The 24,976-nt window shown below is 57.6% G+C and overlaps 2 protein-coding genes across 2 annotated transcripts; one reads left to right on the top strand and one right to left on the bottom strand.

The window, feature by feature from the left end:
• Positions 1-1,676: 1,676 nt before the first annotated feature.
• Positions 1,677-15,157, bottom strand: MARVELD3 (MARVEL domain containing 3). The gene is made up of 3 exons (XM_063141398.1): positions 15,023-15,157; positions 3,639-4,035; positions 1,677-2,845 (listed from the first exon to the last, which is right to left on the bottom strand). The coding sequence occupies exons 1-3, from the start codon at positions 15,155-15,157 to the stop codon at positions 2,235-2,237; spliced, it is 1,143 nt and encodes a 380-aa protein (XP_062997468.1). The 3' UTR covers positions 1,677-2,234.
• On the top strand, positions 15,062-24,021 carry TAT (tyrosine aminotransferase). Its single transcript, XM_063140951.1, has 12 exons — positions 15,062-15,193; positions 16,791-17,040; positions 17,139-17,243; positions 17,714-17,781; positions 17,977-18,135; positions 18,407-18,545; positions 18,850-18,902; positions 19,249-19,401; positions 19,981-20,109; positions 21,478-21,561; positions 21,818-21,916; positions 23,390-24,021. The coding sequence occupies exons 2-12, from the start codon at positions 16,806-16,808 to the stop codon at positions 23,528-23,530; spliced, it is 1,365 nt and encodes a 454-aa protein (XP_062997021.1). The 5' UTR covers positions 15,062-15,193; positions 16,791-16,805; the 3' UTR covers positions 23,531-24,021.
• Positions 24,022-24,976: the final 955 nt, after the last annotated feature.

Here is a 24,976-nt window from a genome sequence, read left to right as displayed (position 1 = left end):
CTCTTCTGTCCACTGCAAAATCAAGAAAGCCCTGTGGGACCTCAAGGGCTAAGCAATGTATTTGGCATGAGCTTCTGTGGGCAGGGCCCAACTGGGCAGATGTGTGCCGTGGGCTTGGTGGGTGAGCATAGATACCCAGAAAACGGTGGGAGACGGACAGACAACAGAGGCCAGAAGCCTCTGGCTTTGCTGTTCAAGGCACATTAGAAAAGGCAAGGTTGAGCACTTGGCAGCTGTGCTGGGAAATCGCAGCTGAAAGTGTCGCCTTCATCCACTCAAGAGGAGCAGGGGTGGCAAAAAACAGGGTTTCAATGGGCCTCCCCTGTGATCCTCCAGAGCCCTGTCAGGCAGCCCCAGTACAATGGCATCTCTAGCCATCTTGGCCTTGGGTGGCCCGTGGCTATCTGGTCTCCTTCCCCCACCCCGTCCCTGAGAAAGAGTAGCAGATCGCCCTTCCCCTCAAGCCTGTGCGGTATAGGAAGGCCACCTCCCTCCCACCCCTGGAAGTGGCCAGCAGCATCTTTGCTGCCTGTGCACCTTTCAAGGCCAACGCTGAAACCAGGCTCTACCAAGCCCCTGGGGACAGGACTTTATAAACGCTTGCATGCCAAGGGGTTCCCCTCTCTCTGGCTCATAAACGGAGTCTCCTCCCAGAATCTGTTCCAGAGGAGAAAAATGTGCCAAACGAAGACTTTAGAACCAAACAATTCCCTGCTTTCTAGCAAGTCTCCTCAAAGAACTTGACGGCCTCAGGCTGCACAAATATGCTCTTGTTAAAGGACCTTTTTTAAAACCACAAATCAGGAGAATTGATGCTGGGCAAATGGCAGCCCTGTCTTCCATTTCCCACCATGGAAGGACAAGACAGGAGTCCAAAATAGGCAGCCCGTTGCACTGGTCATTGGTGGCTGGCGTTCAGATCCCAGCGTAACGGGAGCCCCATTCATGGCACTGCCTTGGGGAGGCAGGATACGAACAGGTTGCATGAGGACCTGCAGCAGTATTGTCCTTTCTGGACCACAGTGGAGACACAGCAGAGGCAGCATGAGTGAGGGGTAGCCCAGGGGAGGGGGCAGGAAACCTGCATCTCCCCCTTAAAAGCTTTGGCCTGTGTTACTTAGAAGTGCCTAAAAACCCCTCTCCAGGCCGCTTTGTGGGGTGGGGAATAAGGGTGATGCTGTGGAAAGACAGACTTCCGTGGGTGGAAGGCTCTGGTTGGGGGACAACACAACTGGGTCATAGCTGGATGGGGAACTGCCCTGGGAAACCAATGCAGAGGTGCCATTTAAATTAATCTCCTTTTTGGAGATGCAGCAAAACTCCTTTGGGTTGCGTGTGGGTCCCACAAGGCACACGTACTCTGAGGCGGCGGCCTTCCAGGGGCAATTCTTCATGAAGGGTGGGGTGGGGGGCTGCCAGCAAAGTCCATCCCCCCATCCCCAGAGAGGAGCAAATCACTTAGCTATTTTTTTTTAATATATATATATATTTTCAAACTGGAGGCCTGGGGGGTTGGTGGTTTTGAATGCTGAAAGGCAGCTAAATGCACTCCTGGCCCTGGCCAGAACCTAGCAGGTCTGCTTCCGCCCCCCCACCCCCAGGTGTGCTGCTGTTCTCCTGCAGTCACAGCCTGCTCTCTACTCCCTCAAGATCATGACTTCTGTTCACTGACACAGTAATGACGAAAGCCCTGATTTTATTGTACAATAAAAGTTGTTCTACAATCATCACTGACAACAGACTGCAGAGACCATTGGAGGCAAATGCACAGACCCACTTGCAAGAGTTCTCAGTGATGGGAGGAGGGGGCAAAGCTGCTTTCGCTGGCAGTTTGGAAATGTGGAGGAAAGTGCGTGTGGCGGGGGAGAGATCCCCCCATCCCTGTCCTGGGTTCCATAGCAGTCATCAGTTTTGTGACCTGCCAGGACTCCTCGGCTGAAAGAAACTGGGCGCAGAAAGATGACTGGTTTCATTTAAAGGATGAACATGAAATGTGAAGTGGGGGGAGGTGAGAGAGAAGTCCACTCACACCGGTGTGGGGCATGAGGCAGGAACAGGAGCAAAGCTGTGGCTGGGGAGAAGGCCCAGCACAGCGGAGGTTGTCCTTGACAAAGTCTCTTCTTCTGGAGAGCAGCCATCCAGGTGGCACATGGTGTAAAGGCACTTCTTGGTTCACTCCGTCGGCTGCCCACGTGCCTGCCTGGGCCCCAACTCTGACTGGCACAGGAGCCAGGCTAGGTGCCGTACGTCTCCACTGGCTTTGCCTGGCACTTCCGGATGGTCCTGAAGGCCCGAACAGCCAGGAAAGCAGCAAGAAAGAAGGCTGCGATGACCGCCCCAGCAAAGAAGCCCACAGCCATCTCTGCCCCATGCAAGCTGCAGCCAAAGCCGCTATAGCCTTTGCTGTGGTAGAGGCTTTCCCGCTCCCTGCACACAGAGGAGGCATAGGCAGCGTGGAGGTGGCTGTAGAAGAAGTACAAGGCCGGCACTAGGCCCAGAGCAATGGCCACGTCCAGAAAGGCCTCGGCTATCAGCCAAGCGGGGCAGTGCCAGGGCAGCCGCAAGAGCCCGGCCCCGATCTGGAGGCAAGCGAAGGCCAGCAGGGCTCCCCCCACGGCCATGGCGGCCTGAGCCGGCGGCAGCTTCAGCTGCTGGAACTGGGCGTCCAGGCGCTGGGCCTTCTCCCCATCCGCCCCAGCAAAGCCGCTGTAGGCCCCTCCGTACGGGTAGTAGTAAACGCTCCCCAGGCTGAAGAGGCCCGTGTAGCCGCCCACGGAGTTGTAGGAGACGGAGCTGCAGGTGACCAACAGCACGCAGAGAAGGACCTGGACCAGCTGGCAGCAAGCTAAGGAGCAAGAAGCCTGTGAGCAGCCGCCCCTCGCTCCACCCATGGGTGCGGCACAGAGAGCAGCGAGAGATGGGCCCCAGGCCAGCCCGTTCAGGGCTGCCGCAGATGCACATCCAGGCCCGCTGGAGGGCCACCGTGGGGATGAGGGAGAGGGCTGAGCAGGCCTTGCTCCTGCCTCCTCCTCCTCCTCCTCCTCCTCCAGAGGCTGCCAGAGCCTCATGCCCTGGGTCCCCCACCCAGGGTCGGCGCTACCATTAGGCCGCTGCCTACGGCACAGACCTCAGAGGGGTGCCGTGCTGCCCCTTAAGGGTCACCGTTTTATACAAATTAGCTGTTTTAAGAAAAAACACAATAGAAAGGAAAAAACAGTTCAGAAGCTCTACTTGAACAGCTGGATTGAAGTTGGCAGTTTTGGGGGGGGGGAGGGTGCAAGTAGCTCGCCTTGCCTAGGGCGCAAAATAGTCTGTCCCCGTCCTGCCCCCACCTTGGGCTCATTCAAAGGCGCTGCTCTCTGCCCGCCCCTCCCCGAGCGCCGCTTTGGCCAGCCAGCGCTGCCAGCCCCCTCCCTGGCTCAGGGGAGGCGGGGACTCCGGGCGAGGTCCCACTGGCCCAGGGCGCCTCGAGCCCGGGGCAAGCGGGCAGGATTTGCGGGCGCCCCCGGGCGCCCCCTTGGGCTCGAGCTCGCCCGGCCAGCCCGGGCTCTGCGCCTTAGCCTGGCAGCCCTCCGCGGCGGCTCCCAGGCAGGCAGGCAGGCAGGCAGGCAGGGGTCGGCAGCGCCCCGCCCCGCTACCTCTTGCCGTGCACAGGGCGCGGCATCGCGGCCCGTCCAGGAAGCCTCCGCTGCCGCTGGGGTCCGCCGGTGGGCCGGGAGGGTGGGCGCCGCGCCAGCTGCAGGGAACAAAGACACGTGGGTCAGAGCGCCGCGAGCGGCCGGCCGGCCGGCCGGCCGCCCCTCCCTCCGTCCCTCCCTCACCTAGCCGCCTCCGGCTGCCGCCAGCGCCCCGCCGCCGCCGCCGCCCGCCTCTGCTCGGCCTCGGCCATGGCCCTCCGGCGCAGCTGCAGCAGGAGCAAGAGGCGGGGCCGGGCGGGGCGCCCAGGTGAGCGGAGGGCGGCGGCTTCCGTCGGCATCCAGCCCTCGGCAAGAGGAAGCGGTGGAGGCGGGCCGGAAAGGCCCCGTGGGTCAGCGGCTGTGGCCCGAGGCAGCGTCGTCGGGCAGACGCCCGGGCGAGAGGAGCGCGACGGTCGCCCTGCGGCTGGATCGGACCCCCACCCCCATGCTGGCTCCACGGCGCCCCCCCCCCCCCCGAGCAATGGCCCCCTCCCCGCCAGCGGCCCTGCCTCGGACCGTGGAGCACCTGCCCGTTGTCTCTTGCTTACCAGGATGAAGGGTTGGGTAACAGAATTGCAATGGTGAACCAATCAACACCTGTAGTGTGATATTTATTTATTTTAAAAATTGTCCTTTTTCATTACGTTTTTGTTCCTAAACGCAAGGCTTTACCATTATCTTTGTTGAATCTCTTCTTGCCAAATTCAGCCTGGTATTCCAGCCTGTCTAGATTCTTTTGAATCTTGATCCTGTCTTCTATGATGATGCCCTATCCATTGTAGCTTCCTGTCATCTGCAAATTTGATAAGCAACCTCTGCGCTTATTGTAACGTTCTTTTAAGACAAAGTGTGCCTCAGCACAGCTGAACTCTATTTAACTAATCAAGGTTTGGGAGTTAGTTAGTCCTTGTGTCCAGAGTGTGCTGCTGCTTGTTTGGACGCTGTTTATGCTATAGAGAAATAAACATGGTTTGTTTGCCATACGGGAGCCACGATTGTCTTGGACTCTGCTTCACAACTCCATGTAAGAACCCGACATTACATGCACATTCTCATCTAGGTAATTGAACAGCACAGGGCCTAGGACAGATCCCTGTGGCACCTCCCCCACCCCCACTCCCGGTCTCCCTCCAGAAGGATGCGCAGCCATTAATGTGCAACCATACTCAGTGAGGACTCATATTTGCAGGGGGGGGCACCTTGGCTGGAATTTGCAGATGCCACAGAACCAGGGGCCACAGGCAATGCCACGGAAGACAGGGAGTGTGCTGTTGCGCTCTGCTTGTGGGTCTCCTGTCCAGAATGCTGGGCTAGATGGTGCCTTGGTCTGATCCAGCATGGCTCTTCCTCTGTTCTTAGGATCAAGGTTCAAAAGGCTGGAGCACTGGGCAAACTCTAACAAGATGAGATTCAACAGAGATAAAAGCAATCAGGTACCAAATAAAATAAAACCAGAGACACAAGTATAGGATGGGGGGAAACCTGGCTTGGCAGCAGCACATGTAAAAAGGACCTAGTTTGTCTTAGTCGGTCACAAGTTGACTATGAGCCAGCAATGTTGTTGCCCCACCCCCTACCACCTACCCCCACCCCCTTGCTATCCTGTGCCATGGAAGAGGAGGCAGCAGCAACTCTTCCTCAAAGTGTACTAGGAAATATACAAGGTAATTGACCACACAAGGCTGCCAGTTTGACAGCTGACGGGGTGGGGTGGGGTACGAAGTGGGGAGGGGACCAGACTGGCCGTTTAGCAAAGTTATCCTTGATTTAAAATTTGTAATTTACATTTCAGGGGGCCCTTTTCAAGTCCACCCTCCCCAAGTCTCCCCCAAGAGATCTAGGGTCCACCTCATTTTCAGAGCTCCCCTTTTACTGCAAATGGGAGCTCTGAAAATTGGGTCAGCTGTCAAACTAGGTTATATATTGGGCCTGTTCAGACATCACACTAATCCACTGTGGATTGCTCAAAAACACAATGCACAATGGGTTGGTGTGTTGTGTAGCAGGTGTGTGTGTGTGTGTGTGTCCCCGTCCCCCCCCCCCGGTGGTTGAAATACACACACCAGCTACCCACTTACTGCAGCAGAGTTAGTGGGCATGGACAGTGGTCCCCATGTCATCTGACAGGAACTCCCAGGGTATTTCTGCTTGTTACAACAATAACTGGCGTTGACCATAGAGTCCACCAGCAAGAGTGACAGCCACTTCCAGTGATGCTCTTGCCGGCACAGATTGTTTCTGTGTCGTATAGCCCATCAGATAGTTGGGCCAGCTGCTGTGGCCGGATTCACACCTTGGCACCTGCTGGGATACATGGGAGGGTAAGAAAACCATGGCGCTCCACAGGGATAGCGCGCACGTGTGTGTGTGTGTGTGTGTGTGTCATGGTTTCCTACCCCTTCCCACTCCATGGACAATGTGAATGGGGCTCTTGTTCCCTTTGACAGCTGAAACATACAAGGTAATAGACAAGGCAAGGCTATATAGAGTTTGATAACCGCAATTGTGCTCTTCTACAATTGCAAAAAACCAACTCCTGAAAACTTTTAAGTTTTTTTTAAATTTATGCACATTCTGAGGGCTGAAATAATCCAGCCCTGTTTTGCGCAGATGTTGAGGTTCAAAAAAACAAAACCTCCTCTTCTGAATGCGACCCAGGGTCGCCAATGGAGTTGGCAGGGGTGTGTGGTGCCAGACAAGAAGGGTTCTGCTGCTCTCAGGTCTACTGGTCTACCTGCCAGCGCTGGCGGGAGCACAGAGGAGGAAGGAGGGGTAGAACAACCTACAGTAAGCCTGATCATCTGTCAGGCTCTCTGTGGGTTGTTCTGACAACAGCCCACACTGTATAGCTGATTTCACAGGCTGGGTTGTTGTGTCGTGGAACTCACCCAAGGACATTCCTGCATTGAGCAGGGGGTTGGACTCGATGGCCTTTTAGGCCCCTTCCAACTCTACTATTCTATGATTCTATGATTTAAAGGACAACTTTGGCCCCTGGCCGTAGAAGGTCAGGGAGAAGCTATGCTGCAACTTCATGGTCTGCCCAAGGCCAGGAGATGAATGATACCAAGTAGGAATCCAGGGAGCTCAGAAAAACAGGCTCTTCAGGCAAAGCCAGTGTCAACTGTAGTGGGCCGCTTCAGGACAGGCATAGTTGCAGAAGCAGGCTCTGTAGCACAGCGGATCAGTCAGAGGAGGACCAAGGCCAAAGCTGTGCCATTCCGGCCACCCTCCACTGTGGGCTGATATCACCTGGTCCCCCTGACCTCACTCAGGCTCAGCTGCAAGCGGTTAGTCCAGTCTCCCTACTCCTGAGGAGCCCCATATTCTGGAGTTTCCTTTGAGGCCTGTGCCCTGTTGCTGGGTGTTCACCTGTGCCTTCTGGTGTTGGGGTTCTCTTGGGCTGGGAAGCGGTTCGATTTTCCCTCCGGACTCAGCAGGTGAGGAGGAATTTGCTGCAGGTGAGTCAGAGACCCCTTCCATGGGTACCCCCAGATCCTCCTCTGCAGGTGAGCCTGCTGTGGCCTCTCCCAGCATGCTGGGTTGTCTTCAGACGCTGCACCGTCACAGTCCTTATCCAGAGAGAAGTTTCCTGGGCCAAGGCTGGGCCAGGTGGGACATAGGAGGAATCATAGAATAGCAGAGTTGGAAGGGACCTACAAGGCCATCAAGTCCAACCCCCTGCCCATGCAGGAATCAACCCTAAAGCATCCCTGACAGATGGTTGTCCAGCTGCCTCTTGAATGCCTCTAGTGTGGGAGAACCCACAACCTCCCTAGATAACTGATTCCATTGTCGTACTGCTCTAACAGTCAGGAAGTTTTTCCTGATGTCCAGCTGGAATCTGACTTCCTTTAACTTCAGCCCATTATTCCGTGTCCTGCACTCTGGGAGGATAGAGAAGAGATCCTGGTCCTCCTCTGTGGAACAACCTCCCCTCCATCTTTTCTTCAGGCTAAACATGCCCAGTTCTTTTAGTCTCTCTTCATAGGGCTTTGTTTCCAGACCCCTGATCATCCTGGCTGCTCTCCTCTGAACACGCTCCAGCTTGTCTGCATCCTTCTTGAATTGCGGAGCCCAGAACTGGACACAATACTCTAGATGAGGCCTAACCAGGGCCGAATATAGAGGAACCAGTACGTCACGTGATTTGGAAGCTATACTTCTATTAATGTAGTCCAAAATAGCATTTGCCTTTCTTGCAGCCATATTGCACTGTTGGCTCATATTCAGCTTGTGATGTACAACAATTCCAAGATCCTTCTCGTTTTTAGTATTGCTGATCCAAGTAACCCCCATCTTGTAACTGTGCATTTGGTTTCTATTTCCCTTGAACTGGGTTTTTGCACGTGTCTATTGCATTCTCGTGGGGACAGTTAAAGGGGCTGAAAGACTGGTCATCGTGTCAAGGGATGCTCCTTTCCCAGTGGTATTGCTGCTTGAGTCAGAGTAAGTCTGGGGCATGAACTATGTCACAGGGCAGCCAGGAGAGGGCTGTGGTGTGCCATGGATACTGTAAGAGGGGCCATCTCCTCCCTCTCCCGATAGACCTCAGGCCTGAGCAGTGTCCCGAACAAGGCTTCTTTCTTGGGGGCGCAGCTTAGCCGTGCTGCCGTGGCTCAGCCCCTGATGGGGGACTTGGCACAGCCCTCTGGGGCTGGCTTCCTGCCCCTCTGAGGCTGGCAGCCTCTCTGCCACCCAGACACCCCACCCTCCGAGGAAGAGGCACCCTTTGTCACCCACCGCTGGTGTAAGGGAGGGTTGCCCCTTAAGGTTGTTTACACGAAACCAGGCTTTGAGGCTCAAACTGCAGAGGGGCCCAGAGCGGGCCAACCCCTCCCCCCATGTATTTTCGTCAACCACCCTATTGGCTTCTAATTTAGAAGGCTTCAGGGAGGGGGGAAATCCTGGGATGCAGAAGGAAGGAAGGAAGGAAGGAAGGAAGGAAGGAAGGAAGGGCTGGAATTGTGGGCAGTTGGCAGGGTTGCGGATTTTGTGAAAGGTCCCCTCTTTTTTCTGTAACAATGCGAAAGAATGGCTGGGTACAGCAGAATGCTTTGGGTTTCTTGGGAGGAGCCAGGAGGTAGTCCAGGGCCAGACCCACTGCTTCTGGCTGAGGCACAAGAGGCCACTGCCTGCAGGAGTACTGCAGAGGAGGCTTTGTCTCAGTGTGTTTGGAAGCTGCGTCGGTTTGAACGAGTGGGGTGCTGCAGCCCACCGACCTTAGTTCCAGGCTGGGCAAGGGAAGGGCCTGACGGTGGCCCAGGCCTTGGCCCCGCCTCAGCTACCTGCACGAGGCCCCAAAGACAGAGGGCTCTTTGCAGTGTGGTATATTTCCATCTTCGTCATGACATGCTAAGATTGCTCAGTCCAGCCTGGAGCTTGGCAAGAGGTGCTCTAAATCTCTGCCAAACTATTTGTCTTAATCCCCCTCACAGGGAGAACTGATTAATCCCATGGCCAGGACAAAGGCTCGTCTCCCCACCCCACCGCCACGCCACTTTGGGCTGGGGCAGGAAGACTTTGGGGCGGCCGCAGCCCTACTGTGATTTTCCAGGCGATTGTAAGAGGCAACAAGGGAGCCAGAAGCAACAAAGGACGGGAGATTTTGTAGTTCTTTGAGTCTGAACAGACAAAAGCGTGGTGCCCTTTGAAGGTCAAAGGCTCCTTCGATGTGGCACAGAGAGTAGAATTACAATATTGATTCGCTGATTCTCTTTCTCTTTTTCCTGTTACCAAGATAGTTTTTTCTGCCATTTCTGAAACTGTCGGGGGTGGGTGGGATTGCTATTGGTAGCATTTGAAAAAGAATGCATAATGTTGGGAGAATCAACGCTTCTATAGCTGCTATTCAACCTAGAAAGGGTTAATTTACTTCTGCCAGAAACACAACTCAAGTTTAACCTGCTTATCAAGGTATTTAGGTTCCTTCAGTGGAGTTGCATAGTCTGTTTTCATAGAATTGGACCCAGATAGTTGAAGGTGCTTGACTTTAGCATTAGATTAGACTAAGTTCTGGAATTTTTTTTTATTCATCATAGAATCATAGAATAGTAGAGCTGGAACGTGCCCATAAGCCATTGAGTCCAACCCCCTGCTCAGTGCAGGAATCCACCCTAAAGCATCCCTGGCAGATGGTTGTCCAGCTGCCTCTTGAAGGCCTCTACAGTGGGAGATCCCACCACCTCCCTAGGTAGCTGATTCCATTCTCGTACTGCTCTAACAGTCAGGAAGTTTTTCCTGATGTCCAGACAGAATCTGGCTTCCTGTAACTTGAGCCCATTATTCTGTGTCCTGCACTCTGGGAGGATCGAGAAGAGATTCTGGCCCTCCTCTGTGGGACAACCTTTTAAGTATTTGAAAAGTGCTATCATGTCTCCCCTCAATCTTCTCTTATTCAGGCCCTCTCTTCATAGGGCTTTGTTTCCAGACCCCTGATCATCCTGGTGGCCCTCCTCTTAACACACTCCAGCTTGTCTGCGTCCTTGAAGTGTGGAGCCCAGAACTGGACGCAATACTCTAGATGAGGCCTAACCAGGGCTGAATAGAGAGGAACCGGTACCTCACATGATTTGGAAGGTATACTTCTATTAATGCAGTCCAAAATAGCATTTGCCTTTCTTGCAGCCATGTCACACTGTTGGCTCATATTCAGCTTGTGATCTACAACAATTCCAAGATCCTTATCATTTTTAGTATTGCTGACCCAAGTATCCCCCATCTTGTAACTGTGCATTTGGTTTCTATTTCCTAGATGTAGAACTTGGCATTTATCCCTATTAAATTTCATTCTGTTGTTTTCAGCCCAGCACTCCAGCCTATCAAGATCACTTTGAAGTTTGTTTCTGTCTTCCAGGGTATTAGCTATCCCACCCAATTTTGTGTCATCTGCAAATTTGATAAGTGTTCCCTGCACCTCCTTGTCCAAAACATTAATAAAAATGTTGAAGAGCACTGGGCCCAGGACTGAGCCCTGCAGTACCCCACTCGTTACCTCCCCCCAGTTTGAGAAGGTACCGTTAGAGGGGTGGGCATTAAATCACATTGTTAATTCAGGTTTGATGTAATTGATCTTCAATCCCACTGTTTTTAAAACTCCATAATTAAGATCTTTAGCTCCAGAATTTATTATTGTGCGTTGGACAGAATTAATAAAATGACATTGGTAATCAGGTTTATAACATGTTTCTATTCACTGAACATGGGCCCCTTTAGTTTTATGTATTTATGTATAGTGCTTTAGCCAAAAAGGCTCCCAAATCAGCTTACAGAGATGAGAAATAAGTCGGTCCCTGCCCACTGGCCTACAATCTAAAAGACACAACACAAAATGAAAGGGCCATCGGAGTGTGAAAGCGGCTTTGGACACTAGATTCTTCATTGCACAGTTCAGCAAGGTATGGGGCTGAACCTAGACACAGTGCAAGGGCTGAGTTCCTCAGCAGCATCCAGAGGGAGGGGGCATTTAGCCAATTCAATATGGGAGAGTGTGCGTGTCACAGATGAAAGGAGCAACGCCTCGCTCAGTGGAAATCTCCCTGAGGTGCCATTCAGCTACTGAAAACAGAGCTTTCTAGGCTTTGCAGAATATTAACATTCACAGTTGTTTGAAATTCCTTAAGTTGCAGTTCTGAGATTGGCAAATAAGGCATCTTGAAATATATAGCAACGTTGGCTTCTTTAGGTTCCACTAACTTCTCTTAGTTTGGTCAATCTATTAGTTATTTATTTTGTATCAAAGGCATCTATATAACGCTTTTCATGTATATATGCCCAGACAGAGAGCACAAGCGATGGTTACTTTTACTAGGTACAGGATCTACATGACTGCTTTATAGCGGTATCAAAGTGCACTGACAACTGTTGGGGCCCAGGACACATGCAGTTTTCAAGCTGCTTTCCTAGTGTTATATCCTGCTTGGCGTAGATCTGGCCCTGGTCTGTTTGCCGCCTCAGATGACACTGATGTAATGTTAGAAGGACCATCTTTGGATTCCTGGAGGTGCAGGAGGCACAGAATTCCTGGACTCTACCTCCAGGGTTTGTGGCCTCATTTCACAGTCACCATTTCCCCCCGCCCGCCCCGATACATGGCTGGAGTCCTGAGCTCCCGAGCTCTATTGCCCACGCATGTTTCCCCCCCTTGACCATCCCCTCTGTTTTGCACCACCCCTGCCTAGGAGGCTGAGAAGGCGCTCCAAAGCCTGATCCCAAGGCCCAGGCCCACAACTGCCACTTGCCCCCAAACTGTCCTAGAAGAACAGTTTGGCCCTGGGCAACTCTGGTCTGGTGCGTAAAGAAAGATGCTTGCCTCTTCCTGAGTAACAGAGCGTGCTTGTTTTCTATTCCTGGTGGGCGGGGTGCCATTTCTCTTGCTACCCAGGAAGAAGACATTTGCACTGGCCCAGAGGTTCCCTCGGGGCCACTGTGGGCTGTGGCCAGTCCAGGGCAGGGTAAGCTCTGGGTGGGGCTGGGGGAGCAGGGCAGGTGCCAACTCCACCCCTGGCCTGGCGTAAACATGATCTGCCCATTGAAGTCAGGAGGGTGCTGCCCCTTGTTTGCTGAGCGGCCAGCTGCTCCAAGGCCATGCAGGTGAGGAGGAGGCCACAACAGCAACACAGCAGGCTTGGCAATGCAGAGGCAGTGGGCAAACAGCGGTGAGGAAATCGGCCAATATTGACTTTGGCTTCAGGGGGGCTGGGGGGGAGGTGGCTGTTCCCTTCCTTCCCGTTACACAACCACTGGCGGTGGCGAGTCTCCAAACACCGAGTCATGGTGTCCTCCCAGCCCAGCGAGGCACAGAGTTCAGGGGCCTCACGCAGGTCTGTGGTGCTGGGCAGAAGAAACCCTTCGATTGGTGCCACTTGGTGGTGGCGGCTGAAGGGAGGGGCAAAGGATCCAGCTCCAAGTGAGCGAAGCCCCCTCTCTCTTTTGGGGAGGGGGTGAGGGGCGGGTGGGAGATGCTGAGCATGGGGGGCTGCTTGCTGCCGTGCCCCCCTCCCCAGCCTGGGTCAAGTCTTCCACTCAGGGAAGGACCCAACTGCTTCTGGGCTCTCGAGTGGAAAGCTACTTAGAATCTGCTCCCCCCCTCCTCGCCCCATGCTGGGGAAAGGGGATGGGCGGGGGAGGGTGGCAGCAAAACCAGGCAGCAGCCACCGCAGAGAGATTCTGTTGCCTTCCGTGGGCCCAGGGACCTGGAACAGCCCAGGAACCCCAAACCCTCCCGTGGCTGGAGGCAATGGGAAACAGCTGGTCTTCTGACGTCTGAAAACAGAGGATGGGACCATTGCCCAAGCCAGAGGCACAGGCAGACCGAGGCCCCCGCGGCCAAACCAGCCGTGATGGGTGTCACAGGCTTGGCCTGTGCGTAGGTGACATTTCTTTCCTAAATGGTTGGTGCAGCAGGGGCAGGTGTGTGTGTGTGTGTGTGTGCTGTTGAGACCTTGGCATGGTGGTGGGGGGAGGGTTTCTTTCACTTGTTGCCCTGTTGTGGCCAATCCCAGGCAGAGTGCCCCCCTCCCGCCAGCACCATTTGGCACCAGCACCCGTGGAAGCATTTGCTGTGCCTAGAGAAAGCCTCCAGGATGGGCTGGGGGCTGGAATTGTCCCCCAGATAAAGGAGTCAAGCAAAGGAGGCTGGAGGAGACTGCCTGGAGAAGCCAAGTAGGGCGTGTGGGAAGCCCCCCAAGTAGCTGGGCCAGGAGTGGGAGGGCAGGTGGGGCTTGGGTGGAGGTAGGGCAGGCTCATGGTGAGGAGGGGGTGTGTGTTCCCCCCTTTCTCCCACAGCTAAAAGCCCCTCTCCCACGTTCATTCTCTTGGCCTGGCCTGACCGGGGTTCTCCAGGAGAGGGGTTTCAGGGGCGGCTCCCCCAGACATCGCTGCTGGCCTCCTTGGAAGCACCACCAAGAAGCCTAAATGTTCTGCAGTGTGTAAGAAGAGCCAGTGTGCGAGATCAGTGAGTGTGCACGGAGCGTAGGCTGTCGCCCTCCCATCTGCTGGGCACCAGCCCTCTGCAGCTTAGGCTGTCACTGAGGGACACTGGAAGCAGCCTATTCCATGCTGCACCCTTGGCCCTTCTGGGCCAGCTCTGCCAACACTGACTGGCAGCCCTGGCTGGCTCCCTCTCCCTCATGGAGTTTTCCCAGGCCTCCCTGGAGATGCTGCCATGGTTCCAGCTGAGGGCCTGCTGCGTGCCACACCAGGGCCCCTTGCTCTCCCACTGAGCCACGTCCCTTCTTTATTCCTTGTCATCCCCAAGATGCTGATTCCCAGGCAGGCGCGGGTGGCCCACGCTTGGTCCTTGACCTGACAACACAGGAAGGAGCCTCAGCCCTCCTTCACAGGAAAGTTACGTGGAAAGGCTAGAGTGAAAGGCCTTTGCATCTAAGAGTGAGACGTCCCCACAAGCGCCTGACCTGTGAGAAAGGCAGAGGGGAAGGGAGACCTCCAAGGTGCCCTGGCAGCAATATCTAGAGCCCAGCTCAGTGGACCTCTGTGCCCCCCTCCGCTTACTGGCAGCAGCACAAGAGGTGACGGGCAGAAACTTCTGGGTTACATCAGCTGGGCGGGGAACGGGAGGATGGGATGCCTTCGTGCCAGGCAGGCACACAAGGACGGGTGGGGTGGGGGGAGGTGAGGGGGGAGTGTTTCAAGGCCACCCCTCCCTCCCTGCCTCTGTTGGAGCTGCAGCACCCCGGCCTTCCCACGCAGCAGGAGGGCAGGAGGGCGTGGGGGAGGCAGATGGTTCTGGCCCTAGCAGGATTGGCGCTGGGGAGGGCGCTCAGGCCGGGCTATGGAGGGAAGGGAGCCCAGGAATTGGCCATGGGTGGAGAGGGTGCTGGCTCAGCCAGGGCTGGCTGAGGGGGTGCCCACTGTAGGACCCCAGGAGGGAAGGAGGGGCTATTCCACCCCCAGCCCCTTTCTCTCCCAGCACAGCCACTCTCGTGCTGAGCTCCTCGCTGGACTGGTGCCCTTTGCCAAACTGCACAGACTGCCCACGCCCATTGGGGAGAGGGAGGGGGGATGGGACGGGGGCATAGGCCTGAAAGAGCAGGGCCCCACAAGGCAGCCTGGGAGGGGCCCTGGCCCAGCCATGGCCCAACCCTGCCCCATTCCTCAATGGGGCTCAGGAGCCAAGTGCTGCACCCCTGTCATTGCTGGGGGGCTCAAGGAGGTGGCCAGCAAGAGGGCAGGCCCTCCCCTGAAAGAGTTAATGTGCAGAGAGAGGTTTTTGGAGCCAGGCTGTGGCTGGGCTGGGGGTGTCTCTCGCTGGGTGGGGAGTGCAGCCCTCCCTATCAGCCAATGGCTAAAGGTCTGCTGGCTGACTCCCAGTTCTTGGCAGGGACCTGGGATGGGGCCGCTGCCGGCTGGCTGTTGCACTTAAAAGGGCGCCCGCGCAGCCACCAGGCACTGGTCTTCCCGTTCAGCAGTGCTGCAGCAGGCAGAGAGGGGGCCAGGTGCACCCGACGCTCCCCTGCCATCCTCGTGAGCTGCAGCCACCTCTCTGGGTGAATCAGGTAGGATGCCGGAGCACGGCTCAGCCCAGGGGATGCTGGGAAGCCAGGCGGGGGGTGGTGGGGGAGATGGCATGGCTGAAGCAGTCCCTTTGGGGGCCTTCTGGACAGATGGAGGGCTCCTAGGCCTGGGGGAGGTCTCGGGGCTTTCCTCCCTTAATGGGTTTTCTGTGGTAGGAAAAAAGAGGGGAGAAGCTGTGGGGAGACATCTGGGTCTCCCGTAAAATGCCAGCAGTGTGGCAGGGCAATGGCAGGCTAAGAGCCTCCTTGTCTGGGAGCCCCCCGAGAAGGTGTGCCAGCGAGGGAGCCCTCCAATGGGAACAAGGGCGTCAGGGCCGAGCGAGGGGCGCTCTGGCTGAGGCCAGGCGTTGTGGCTTCAGCTGCCCTTCCTGGGACCCCCATCCTCTCCACGTGCACCCCCCGGGGTTGGAGGCAGGCTGGCCACGTGCGCAGGCCATGGTGGGACTGGGGAAAGGCGTGTGGGGGCTAGAGGCCGCTGGGGCCTTCAGGGGGGAGTGGGGGCGGGGAGACACTCTGGAGCAAGGAGCCAAACTTTGGCTACTGGCTGCTGGCAGGAAGTGGGCGGCATGTCGTTGCCCGTGGTCAGCCTGCGGCGTTCTGGACTGATAACTGCAGGGGAGCCCTGACTTGAGGAGGCTCCGTCTTCCCCTGGCGGTTGAGGCAGCGGCCTCTGGAAACACCAGCACAGCACAGCCCCAGTCAGTGCCTGGGCTGCCAGCGGCAACAACAGCTCAGTGCCTGTGGAAGCCTTTTGGCTGGAGCTGCTGTGGATTCCTGCATTGAGTGGGGGTTGGACTCGATGGCCTTATGGGCCCCTTCCAACTCTACTATTCTATGATTCCTTGCCCCGCGCCAGCCAGCCAGGCTGCCTCGCCCGGATCCCGTGGCCTCCCCTTTCCCTGGCTGTGCACAGATGAAGCTTTGCAGGCATGGGGTGGGGGGGTGGGGGGAGCCCAGAACTGCCTGGCAGGCCTCCCCCGTGGCTGGTTGGGGCTCCTCCGGCACTCAGAGCAGAAAAGGGGGCTGCTGGCCAAGGCCGCTGCCTCCCGGGGAACCCCAGCCCTGTCCACCGCCGGGTCATGTCCTTGGCATCCGGAGTAGCAAGCCAACCTGATCCGGAAGGGGCAAAGGCCCTCTTGCTTGTGCAAATGCACTTGACTTTGCTCTGGCAAACGCAGGGGCTGCAGAGCGGCCGCCACGGCTGGCCTTGGTTCTGCGCAGTCAGCAGGGGCGTCTTTGCCAGTGGCCTTTCCCCTAGTGAGGTTATGACGGAGCGAGAGAGCAGGCTGGGCTTGGGGGGCGGGGGGCTGCCGGCTCCGTAGGTGTGCCTCTCGGCCCACTGCGCAGCTCTCTAGAGGTGGACCTGGAGGCCCCCCTCCCGTCCTGCACCGGCAGCTAAAGTGCCCTTGGCCCTCCCGAGGAGGAGGGGTGAGAGGGCAAAGGCAGGTTTCCCACCCAGGCCCAGCTGCAGACAGATGGCCTGCCGAATTGGGGCCGCTTGCACGGGGCACTACCACAGGGCAGTGGCCAGAATGGCTCTGGGCCAACCCTTTGCCTGCCTCTTGTGTCTCTTGCACAGGCTCTCCTGCCCGGGATGGACCCCTACCTGATACAGGTGAACGGCCACAGCACCCTGCCCACCCTCCGCGATGTCCACGTCCACCTCACCGGAAAGGGCCCCTCGCTGGTCAAGGGCAAAAGCCGCAAGCCCCACTGGGCTGTCCGGGCCTCCGAAATGTCCAAGAGGACCTTCAACCCCATCCGAGCTATTGTGGACAGCATGAAGGTGGAGCCCAACCCTCACAAGCCGCTCATCTCCTTGTCCATAGGTAAGGTGGGGGTGGCAAGCCAGGAGGGGCCACAGAGCCCTGGGGGCCCTGGCTGCTGTCCTGCCCAGCCAACAGGCTGCTTCTGTCTCCCTCCCCAGGAGACCCCACCATCTTTGGGAACCTCCCTACGGATGATGAAGTCACAGAGGCCATGAAGGAAGCCCTGGACACAGGCGGTTACAACGGCTATGCGCCTTCCGTGGGTAAGTCCCCACACGCCACAGAAAGGGCGAGGGGCCACCTTGGCCGAGGAAGGCAGTGGAGAGAGGGCAGCTGCCTCCCCCAGACCACAGCCCGGGGGGCCACCAGAAGGAGCCCAAAAAGCTGCAATGGGGACGATGACACATGCCTGCAACTGCTCTGCGGGGCAGGAACCCCTGGCAAGAACCAGGCCACAGGACAGAAAGTTGTGAGACTGGCCTCTCCAGGGGATCCATGGCCTAGCCAAGCCAGGCTGGTTTGAGGGCATCGCTTGGTGGGATGATCCAGGTGGCTCAAGTCAGTGAGCCAAACAGCATGAGGCAGCAGCAAAGTGCTGCTTTCCTATGTGTGCGTGTGTGTGGTGTTGGACTCACTCTCCTGAACTCTGAGTGGAGCTCAGCACTCTTCATTTTGGGGCCTAGAAAGATGAGGTGCAAGGCATTGACGCCACTCTCCCTCCACTGCAACACAGGGTACCTGTCTTGCCGAGAGGCGGTTGCCGGCTACTACAGCTCCCCAGAGGCCCCTCTGGAAGCGCAGGTAACACCACCTGTCCCTGGTGGGGGGAGGGACCCCCCCTCCCTCCCTCCTGCTCCCCTGCCATTCCAGGCCTTGGCAGTCACTGGCCAGCAGGATGCATCCCCCTGGTGCTCTGGGGCCTGCCTTTGCTGAGGGCTGAAGAGGGAGGCCTTGGCTGCCCGCCCAGCTCACGGCTGCCTGCTCCCTTCCTTGCAGGACGTGATCCTGACCAGCGGCTGCAGCCAGGCCATTGAGCTGGCCCTGGCTGTGCTGGCCAACCCTGGGCAGAACATCCTGGTGCCGCGCCCTGGCTTCTCCCTCTACAAGACCTTGGCTCACTCCCTGGACATCGAGGTCAAGTTCTACAACCTCTTGGTAAGCAGGGGGCAGAAGGGGGCACAGTGCTGTGTGTCAGGCGGGCACGCTCTGGCAAGGGCTCTCTGCTCATCCCTCTCTGCAGAGTTCAGCTGGGGGTGCGGGTTCAATCTGGGCCGGGAGGTGCAGCGCCACAGGGGACCGGGGGTGGGGGTGGGGTCCAGGCCAGCCAGCGGTCCCTTCCTCCGCCCCTCCCACAGCAGCTACCCCCGGGTGCCCGGCCAGCCCAGCGAGGGAGGCCACTGCCCATCCACCCACTGTCCCCTTCCAGCCAGAGAAGTCCTGGGAAATCGACCTGAAGCATATGGAGTCCCTGGTGGATGACAAGACTGCCTGCCTGATTGTGAACAACCCGTCCAACCCCTGCGGCTCCGTCTTCAGCAAAAGCCACCTCCAGAAGATCTTGGCAGGTGAGTTTCCTGAGGGCTGCTCAGGGAGTGTCTGGGCCACTCCCGAGGTCACTTTGCTGGGGTAGCTTTGCCCAGCCATCGCCCCTCCCCACTTCCTCCCCTTGCTGTGAGCTGGTCCTGCTCGACTCTGTGGGGCTGCCTTGGGCTGCACCGAGCCTGAAGCCACCCCCACCCCCCCGTTGACTGGGACCCCGAGGCTTGGGGGCTGCTCTGCTGGCCCTGGAGCTGCCTGGTGGCCTCCCACCCTGCCCTGCTTCCAGGCCTGGGGGACTGACTGGACTGCTGTCTTTCTTGTCCTGCCCAGTGGCCTCCAGGCAATGCGTCCCCATCTTGGCTGACGAGATCTACGCAGAGATGGTGAGTGAGGCAGCAGCTTGGGCTGGTTGGAAGGAAAAGCAGGGCAGCTGGCCCACGTGTTCCCTGGGACCCTCGTGGATGTGGGGTGGGGGTGGGGGGCTGCTGTGCACCATGACTGAGAGGGCTGGGCCTCCTCCTCCTCCTCCTCCTCCTCCTCCTCCTCCTCCTCCTCCTCCTCCTCCTCCTCCTCTCACAGTCAGAGCCAGCCGCCCAGGACCCAATCCGTTCCCTTGGAAAGAGGCTTCCTGTGCACCCGTATTCCAGCATGGATGGGGCTGGGTGATGTGTGGGTGTTTGAAAGCATTTCTACCACTGCTCCATTGCATCCCCTTGACCCCTTCCCCAGGTGTTTGAAGACTGCAAATACGAGTCCCTTGCCAAACTCAGCACCAACGTGCCCATCCTGTCATGTGGTGGCCTTGCCAAGCGGTGGCTGGTGCCCGGCTGGAGAATGGGCTGGATCCTCATACACGACCACAGGGACATCTTTGGGAAGGAGGTAAGGGGGCCCACTGCTCTCTGCTGCTGGTGCTGCCCCAGCCAGCTGGCCTCTCCTGGCCCCATCACTGCTCTGAGGGAGCCCAAAAGCAGAGCAGAGGAGCGGATCGCAGCCAGGGCCCCTTCACAGCAGGTCTCCGGGCCCTAAGTTCCCCTCAGCCAATGCTTTCTGCTCAGCTAGGGTGTCAAGGGGACGGTGTGCCCCTCTTCCGCCCCTCTGGGGAGGCCTGAGCAGGGAAAGTGCAGCCAAGGCCTCCTCCCCAATGGACACTGAGCAGGAGGAGTCTTGGAGGCTTCTCGGCTGCCTCTGGAGAGGCCCACGGAGGTGCTCACGCACAGGTGGGCAAGAGCAAGCCAGCGGCCCCTTGCCAGTCCTGGCACACCGGGAGCAGCTCTGCGCTCGTCCCCCCGGATTGCACGTTGAGGCCTTCCTTGCTGGAGCGACCGGCTGCCCCTTCACAGTGGGCGGAGACCTGTGAGGCCTGGAGGCTGCGTGAGTGAGAGGCTCTGGGCCTCTTGGCTGCATGGGTGGTGCTGTTGCTGCCCTCCCCTGAACTCTGCACTGCTGCTCCCTCTCCAGATCAGGGATGGGCTGCTGAGGCTGAGCCAGCGCATCCTGGGGCCCTGCACCGTGGTCCAGGGAGCTCTTGGGCGCATCCTCCGACGGACATCCCCTGAATTCTACCACAACACCCTCAGCTTCCTCAAGGTAAGACCCGCCTCTTTTCCAGGACATGCTGCCACAGGTGGACTTAAAGAACAGAAAAGAAAGGAACCGGTGAAAGACCGGCTGGATTAGCAGACGGACAAAAGAGAAGGCGAGAGCCGAGGAAAGGCCGTGCCCACACAGCCCTCGCGTTCGCCTTCCTCAGCCGCTTGGAGATCCACAGGGTTGCGTCACGCCTTGGGCGTGGGGCTCCTCCCGCCCTGCCGCCCATAAATAGGAGCTGCTGCGTGGTGCCGAGCCAGGTTATCCCTGTCCAGACAGGAGTGCAGCAGGGCCACCAACCAAAGTTGGTAGAAGGCGCTCCGTGCCACTGAGGCCGCCTGAGCCTCACGAGACAGAGGTGGTTCTCGGAGAACCCCCAAGCTACGGACCTGCTCCTTCAGAGGGAGTGGAGCCTCATCCAGGACAGGTGGAGCACCCTCCATCCAGCCAGAGGAGCCACCCACTACCAGCATCTTGGTCAAGTCTGGGCTGAGCTTCAGTTTATTAGCCTTCACCCAGTCCATAGTCACAGCTGGGCCCTGGCTCAGCGCATCCACCTGAGGGAAAGGAAATGGAGCAGTAGAGCTGCTGGCCAGCAGTATACTGATGGGAACGCAGTCTAAGACTCCGGACGGACGCACTCCGCAGCCTCAGGCCGAATTTGAATAGCATGGGGGACAAACCTGACCCCTGTGTGACTGGCCAGATCAGACAGCTCCATTGTCCTTAGGGATGCTGTGAGAACCGATTGCTTCTTTAATAATCCGGGTTGTTGCTGATTGATCAATTAATCATTTTTTTCATTACATATTAATGAAACCTGTACAGAGGTTTTTTTTATCTGAGGATACTGAAGAAAGCGCAGTTTCTGTCAAGTGGGGGGTTATTTACAAATTAGGGAAGAGCTACTGCTAGTTGTTGGAAGGAAAGTTGAGTTTTATACTTTATTGTATTTATGGAATACTGGAACCAAAAGTGGTTTCAAAGCTCTACTTCAACACTCAGTGAGTAACTTGGATCACAATTAACATAGCAAAAATGTGGCCTGCAGGGCCGAAGCACACACCCCACCCCAGGCACTGCAGGGAGGGGAGGGGAGGGGAAGGGAGGGGAGGGGAGGGGAGGGGAGGTGGGCTTTTGATGTGCTCCTGACAGACTCAGTCTGAGTGTGTGGGGGGGGGGCAGGGGGTCCCCATCAGTTCCTGGGCTGGGGCATGTTTTCATTGAAAGTCACCCCCTTTAATCTTTGTGGCATTCTTTGTAACCCTCCTGACGTGGGGCTGAGCAGCCTGGGCCTGGGGCCCCTTGAGCCCCATGGGGCTGCTGCCTGCCCTCTGTCCTGACCGCTGCTCTTTGGTCCCTTTGCAGTCCAATGCCGCCCTCTGCTACACGGCTCTTTCCGCTGTCTGTGGGCTGTGCCCTGTCCGGCCCTCGGGAGCCATGTACCTCATGGTGAGTAGCCTCCGGTCCCCCGGGGGTCCCTGTAGAAGAGAGGGAGGAGCACCCTGAGGGTCATGGGGGGGGGTTTCAGGTACTATGGCCCCTCCCCCAGCCCAAGGCTCCTTTGTGGGTTTGGAGAGGTCGCTGCTGCCTGAATGCAGGAGGCGTAACAAGGCCATGCCCGGCTGTGGGGAGCAGCAGAGCATGCCGGGGGCAGGGAGCGCGCCACCCGCAGCCGTTGGCTCTACCTCCTCCTTCCCTGCTGCAGGTCGGCATTCAGATGGAGCACTTCCCGGAGTTTGAGAATGACGTGGAGTTCACAGAGAGGCTCATCGCTGAGCAGTCTGTCTTCTGTTTGCCAGCGACGGTGAGCCTGTTCCCTTCTCCAGCCACCAAGAGCCTGCCTGGGCTGTGCAGGACCCTGGGGGCTTCCCTGGGCCGAGAATGGGCCCAGCTCACCCTGCCCGGGGGAAGGGGCTCTGCTGCCCCCTCCAGCCTTGCCTGAGGGGGCAGAGCTCGCCCAGCCCTGCCCCGGAGCCAGCTGGCACAGCCCCTGCTGCTGGGCCCTCCAGTGCCACCACTGCCCGTCCCACACTCTTGGAGAAAGGCCCGGCCTCGGGCTCACGGCATCGTCACTTCTCGCCCCTTATGTCTGGCATGACCATATAAACCCAGCTGAGGGCTGCACGGCACAGAAATCTGGGTGTTGTGGTCCTGGGAACCCAACTCGAGATTTGGCCTCGTCAGGCAAATTGGCATCCAGTGTCTTATGGCCACACTCGGTTCTGGCCGCACTGGCTGGCGTTTATTGGACCGCAGCCAGAGGAAGCACACTGGGCCTGGAATTGGGGCGGAGAGCGAGGAAGGCTGTTGTGCCCAAGAATTGGGAGGCCATTTCAAGCCTGGATGGCTCTTGCCAGAAGTTTGGGGAGGAGAGAACAAACGTGGGGTCATTTCAAAACCGGCCTCTGAAACGCGGATCTCTTGGGCTCCTGTGACTGTCTACAAGCATCTGTATTCTGGGCAATGGGGGTGGCAGCTATTCAGCGGTTCCCTCCTCTTGTCTGGCTAGCCTAAAAGTACTGCTGGGCAGGCTGGGGTTGCAGGACAACCTACTCCCAGGGCCCCACACTGAGGCTCTCCCTCCCTACAGGGTCTCATCTCCCAGCCCTCCCAACCCGGGACCTTCTGCATGCAAGGCAGGGGCTCGGCTCTGAGCTAGCGGCTCCCCACTCCCCTTCGGCAAGATATTGGTTGCTGGCTGGTTGGGCCGGGAGGTTGGGACTGGAGGTGCTTCCAGATGAGGCTGTTATGGGGCCAACGCTGCCCTGGCTCATTTCCAGAATTTTAGCAGGGTGCCCCCCTACCCCACGGGGCTTTGTGCCATTTGATTGGTGCCACCAGGAGCCGCCTGCCTGGGACTGCCCCTGGCCGGCATGTTTCTGTAGAAATGTGTCCTGTTCCGAGAAGGAGCAGTGAAGCTCATTCTGAGGGGTGGGAGCGTCAGGGCAGGCCAGCAAGGTGAATGGGAGAGAGTGGGCTGCTGCCTCATTCGGAGTCCGTCCGGCCCTCCCGGGCCTCTGGCAGCAGCGAGGGCTTGGCCTGGGGCTTTCTGCCTGCAGCGCAGGTGTAACGGAGGCCGCGCTGGTCTCCAGCCCAAAGTCCCCAGACTACAACCCGGCTCGGCCTTGGCCTCAGGGCCTGGCAGTGGCAGAGGCATCTGCAAGGCAGAGGGAGGGCCGCCCAGGGCAGGGTCTTTGGCCGTTGGCTCTTCTCTGGGTCCTTAAAGGGCCTGGCTGGTGCTGTGGGCTCAACGGTCCTCTCCTGCTTCTCCCACCAGTGCTTCGAGTACCCCAACTTCTTCCGGGTGGTGATCACGGTGCCTGAGGAGATGATGGCGGAGGCCTGCCGACGCATCCGGCAGTTCTGCGAGAGGCACTACCAGGGTGGCGAGGCAGCGGACCTGGAATGCGACAAGTAGCTGAGGGCGCCCACCCCGGCTGCCTCCACTCCATCAAGTCAGGCTCACAGGGGCGCTGCCACGCCGGCCTCAGCACGCCGTCTCAGTGCCATGTCCGAATGCTGGCGGTCTCAGCCCCACCGCCCCCACCTCCCAACCGGTGGTTCTGGTCCGGATGTAGCCCCTCTGTCAGCACACAGCTTTGAGGGAGCGCCCAGTGACACTCCTTCCCTGCAGGCAGCCCTGGCCACTGGGTGCTCCTGGCAGCCTGGGCAGTGGTGCATGGTGGACGCTTGCTGGAGCCGCCGTGAGAAGGAACCCGCCCACCTCCTCAGCCCCACCTGGAGCCAGAGGGGGTCTGTCTTCTGCAGAGGCAGGGATGAGCCCTGCGCTTGCACAGGCTGTGAGGGAGGTCCACCCTGCCCCTCCTCCAGCCCGTTTCCTCCTTGCCTCTTTGAAGTTCCTAACTTATTGTACGAATACCTTTTGTATGAATAAATGCATGAAAAATGCCTGGCCTTCTGTCGGGATCTGGCTCTCCTCCCAGGGAGAGCAAAACCCTCTTCCGGCAGCAGTGGTGACGTTAACAGGCGTGGCCTGTGAGAGGGCAGAGAGATTCTGGCCTCACATGTGCATGAGTGTTGGGGTGCGGAGCGAGGGGGGAAGGCTTTTGTCAGGGCTCTGGGGGTCCAAGCAGGGTCACCCCTTCTTCCTGGCAGACCAACTGAAGTCTGCTGGCCTGAGAGGAGGGCGGACAAGTCAACCCTGCCGCCAATTCCCCCCCTTCTTGTAGAATTGTGGTCGTGCCACTTATTATATCCCCTACTCAACATCCAAAGGTAATATGGCTCTTTTGCCATGGAAGTGCACACAAGTGCTCAGGTGGTCTGAGTGGGATTCGATTTGCTTTCTGGTTCCTCCAGTCCCCCCCCCCCCTGCACAGGTGCAACTGACTTTGCTTGTGACCTGGGGAGGATATTGTGCCTTTCCTCTGTGTGCATCTGACTACGGTTCCGTCCTCATCCGCCCCCGGCATCCACTGCTCTTCTACCTTTTATTACAGGGTGTGGTTTTGACGTGAACAACAACTTGCTGGACACCTGAGCCTATCATAGCCCAGCAGGCGATGGCCGCCATTCTCATTACCCGGCTATTGTTTTTAATTGATCTTATATGTAGTGCTAAAGCACTCTGGCTAATTAATTTCTGGAGGGAAAAAACCCAATAACATTTATTTACTTATTATTGCATTTATATCCTGCCTTTTTTCCTCCAAGGAACCCAAGGCAGCGTACATAATCCTCCTCCTCTCCGTTTTATTTTCACAACAACTACCCTGTGAAGTGGGCTGGGCTGAGAGTTTGTGACTGGCCCAAGTCACCCAGGGGGGTTCCATGGCCAAGTGGGGACTAGAACCCGGATCTCCCAACTCTGAAATATCAGAGCTGGTACTGAAATATGACTGAA

Source organism: Elgaria multicarinata, chromosome 14 (assembly GCF_023053635.1).
Source record: "Elgaria multicarinata webbii isolate HBS135686 ecotype San Diego chromosome 14, rElgMul1.1.pri, whole genome shotgun sequence".
Classification (NCBI taxonomy): Eukaryota; Metazoa; Chordata; class Lepidosauria; order Squamata; family Anguidae; genus Elgaria; species Elgaria multicarinata.
The sequence above is the reverse complement of the archived record's forward strand: the minus strand, read 5'-3'. Positions and strand labels throughout refer to the sequence as shown.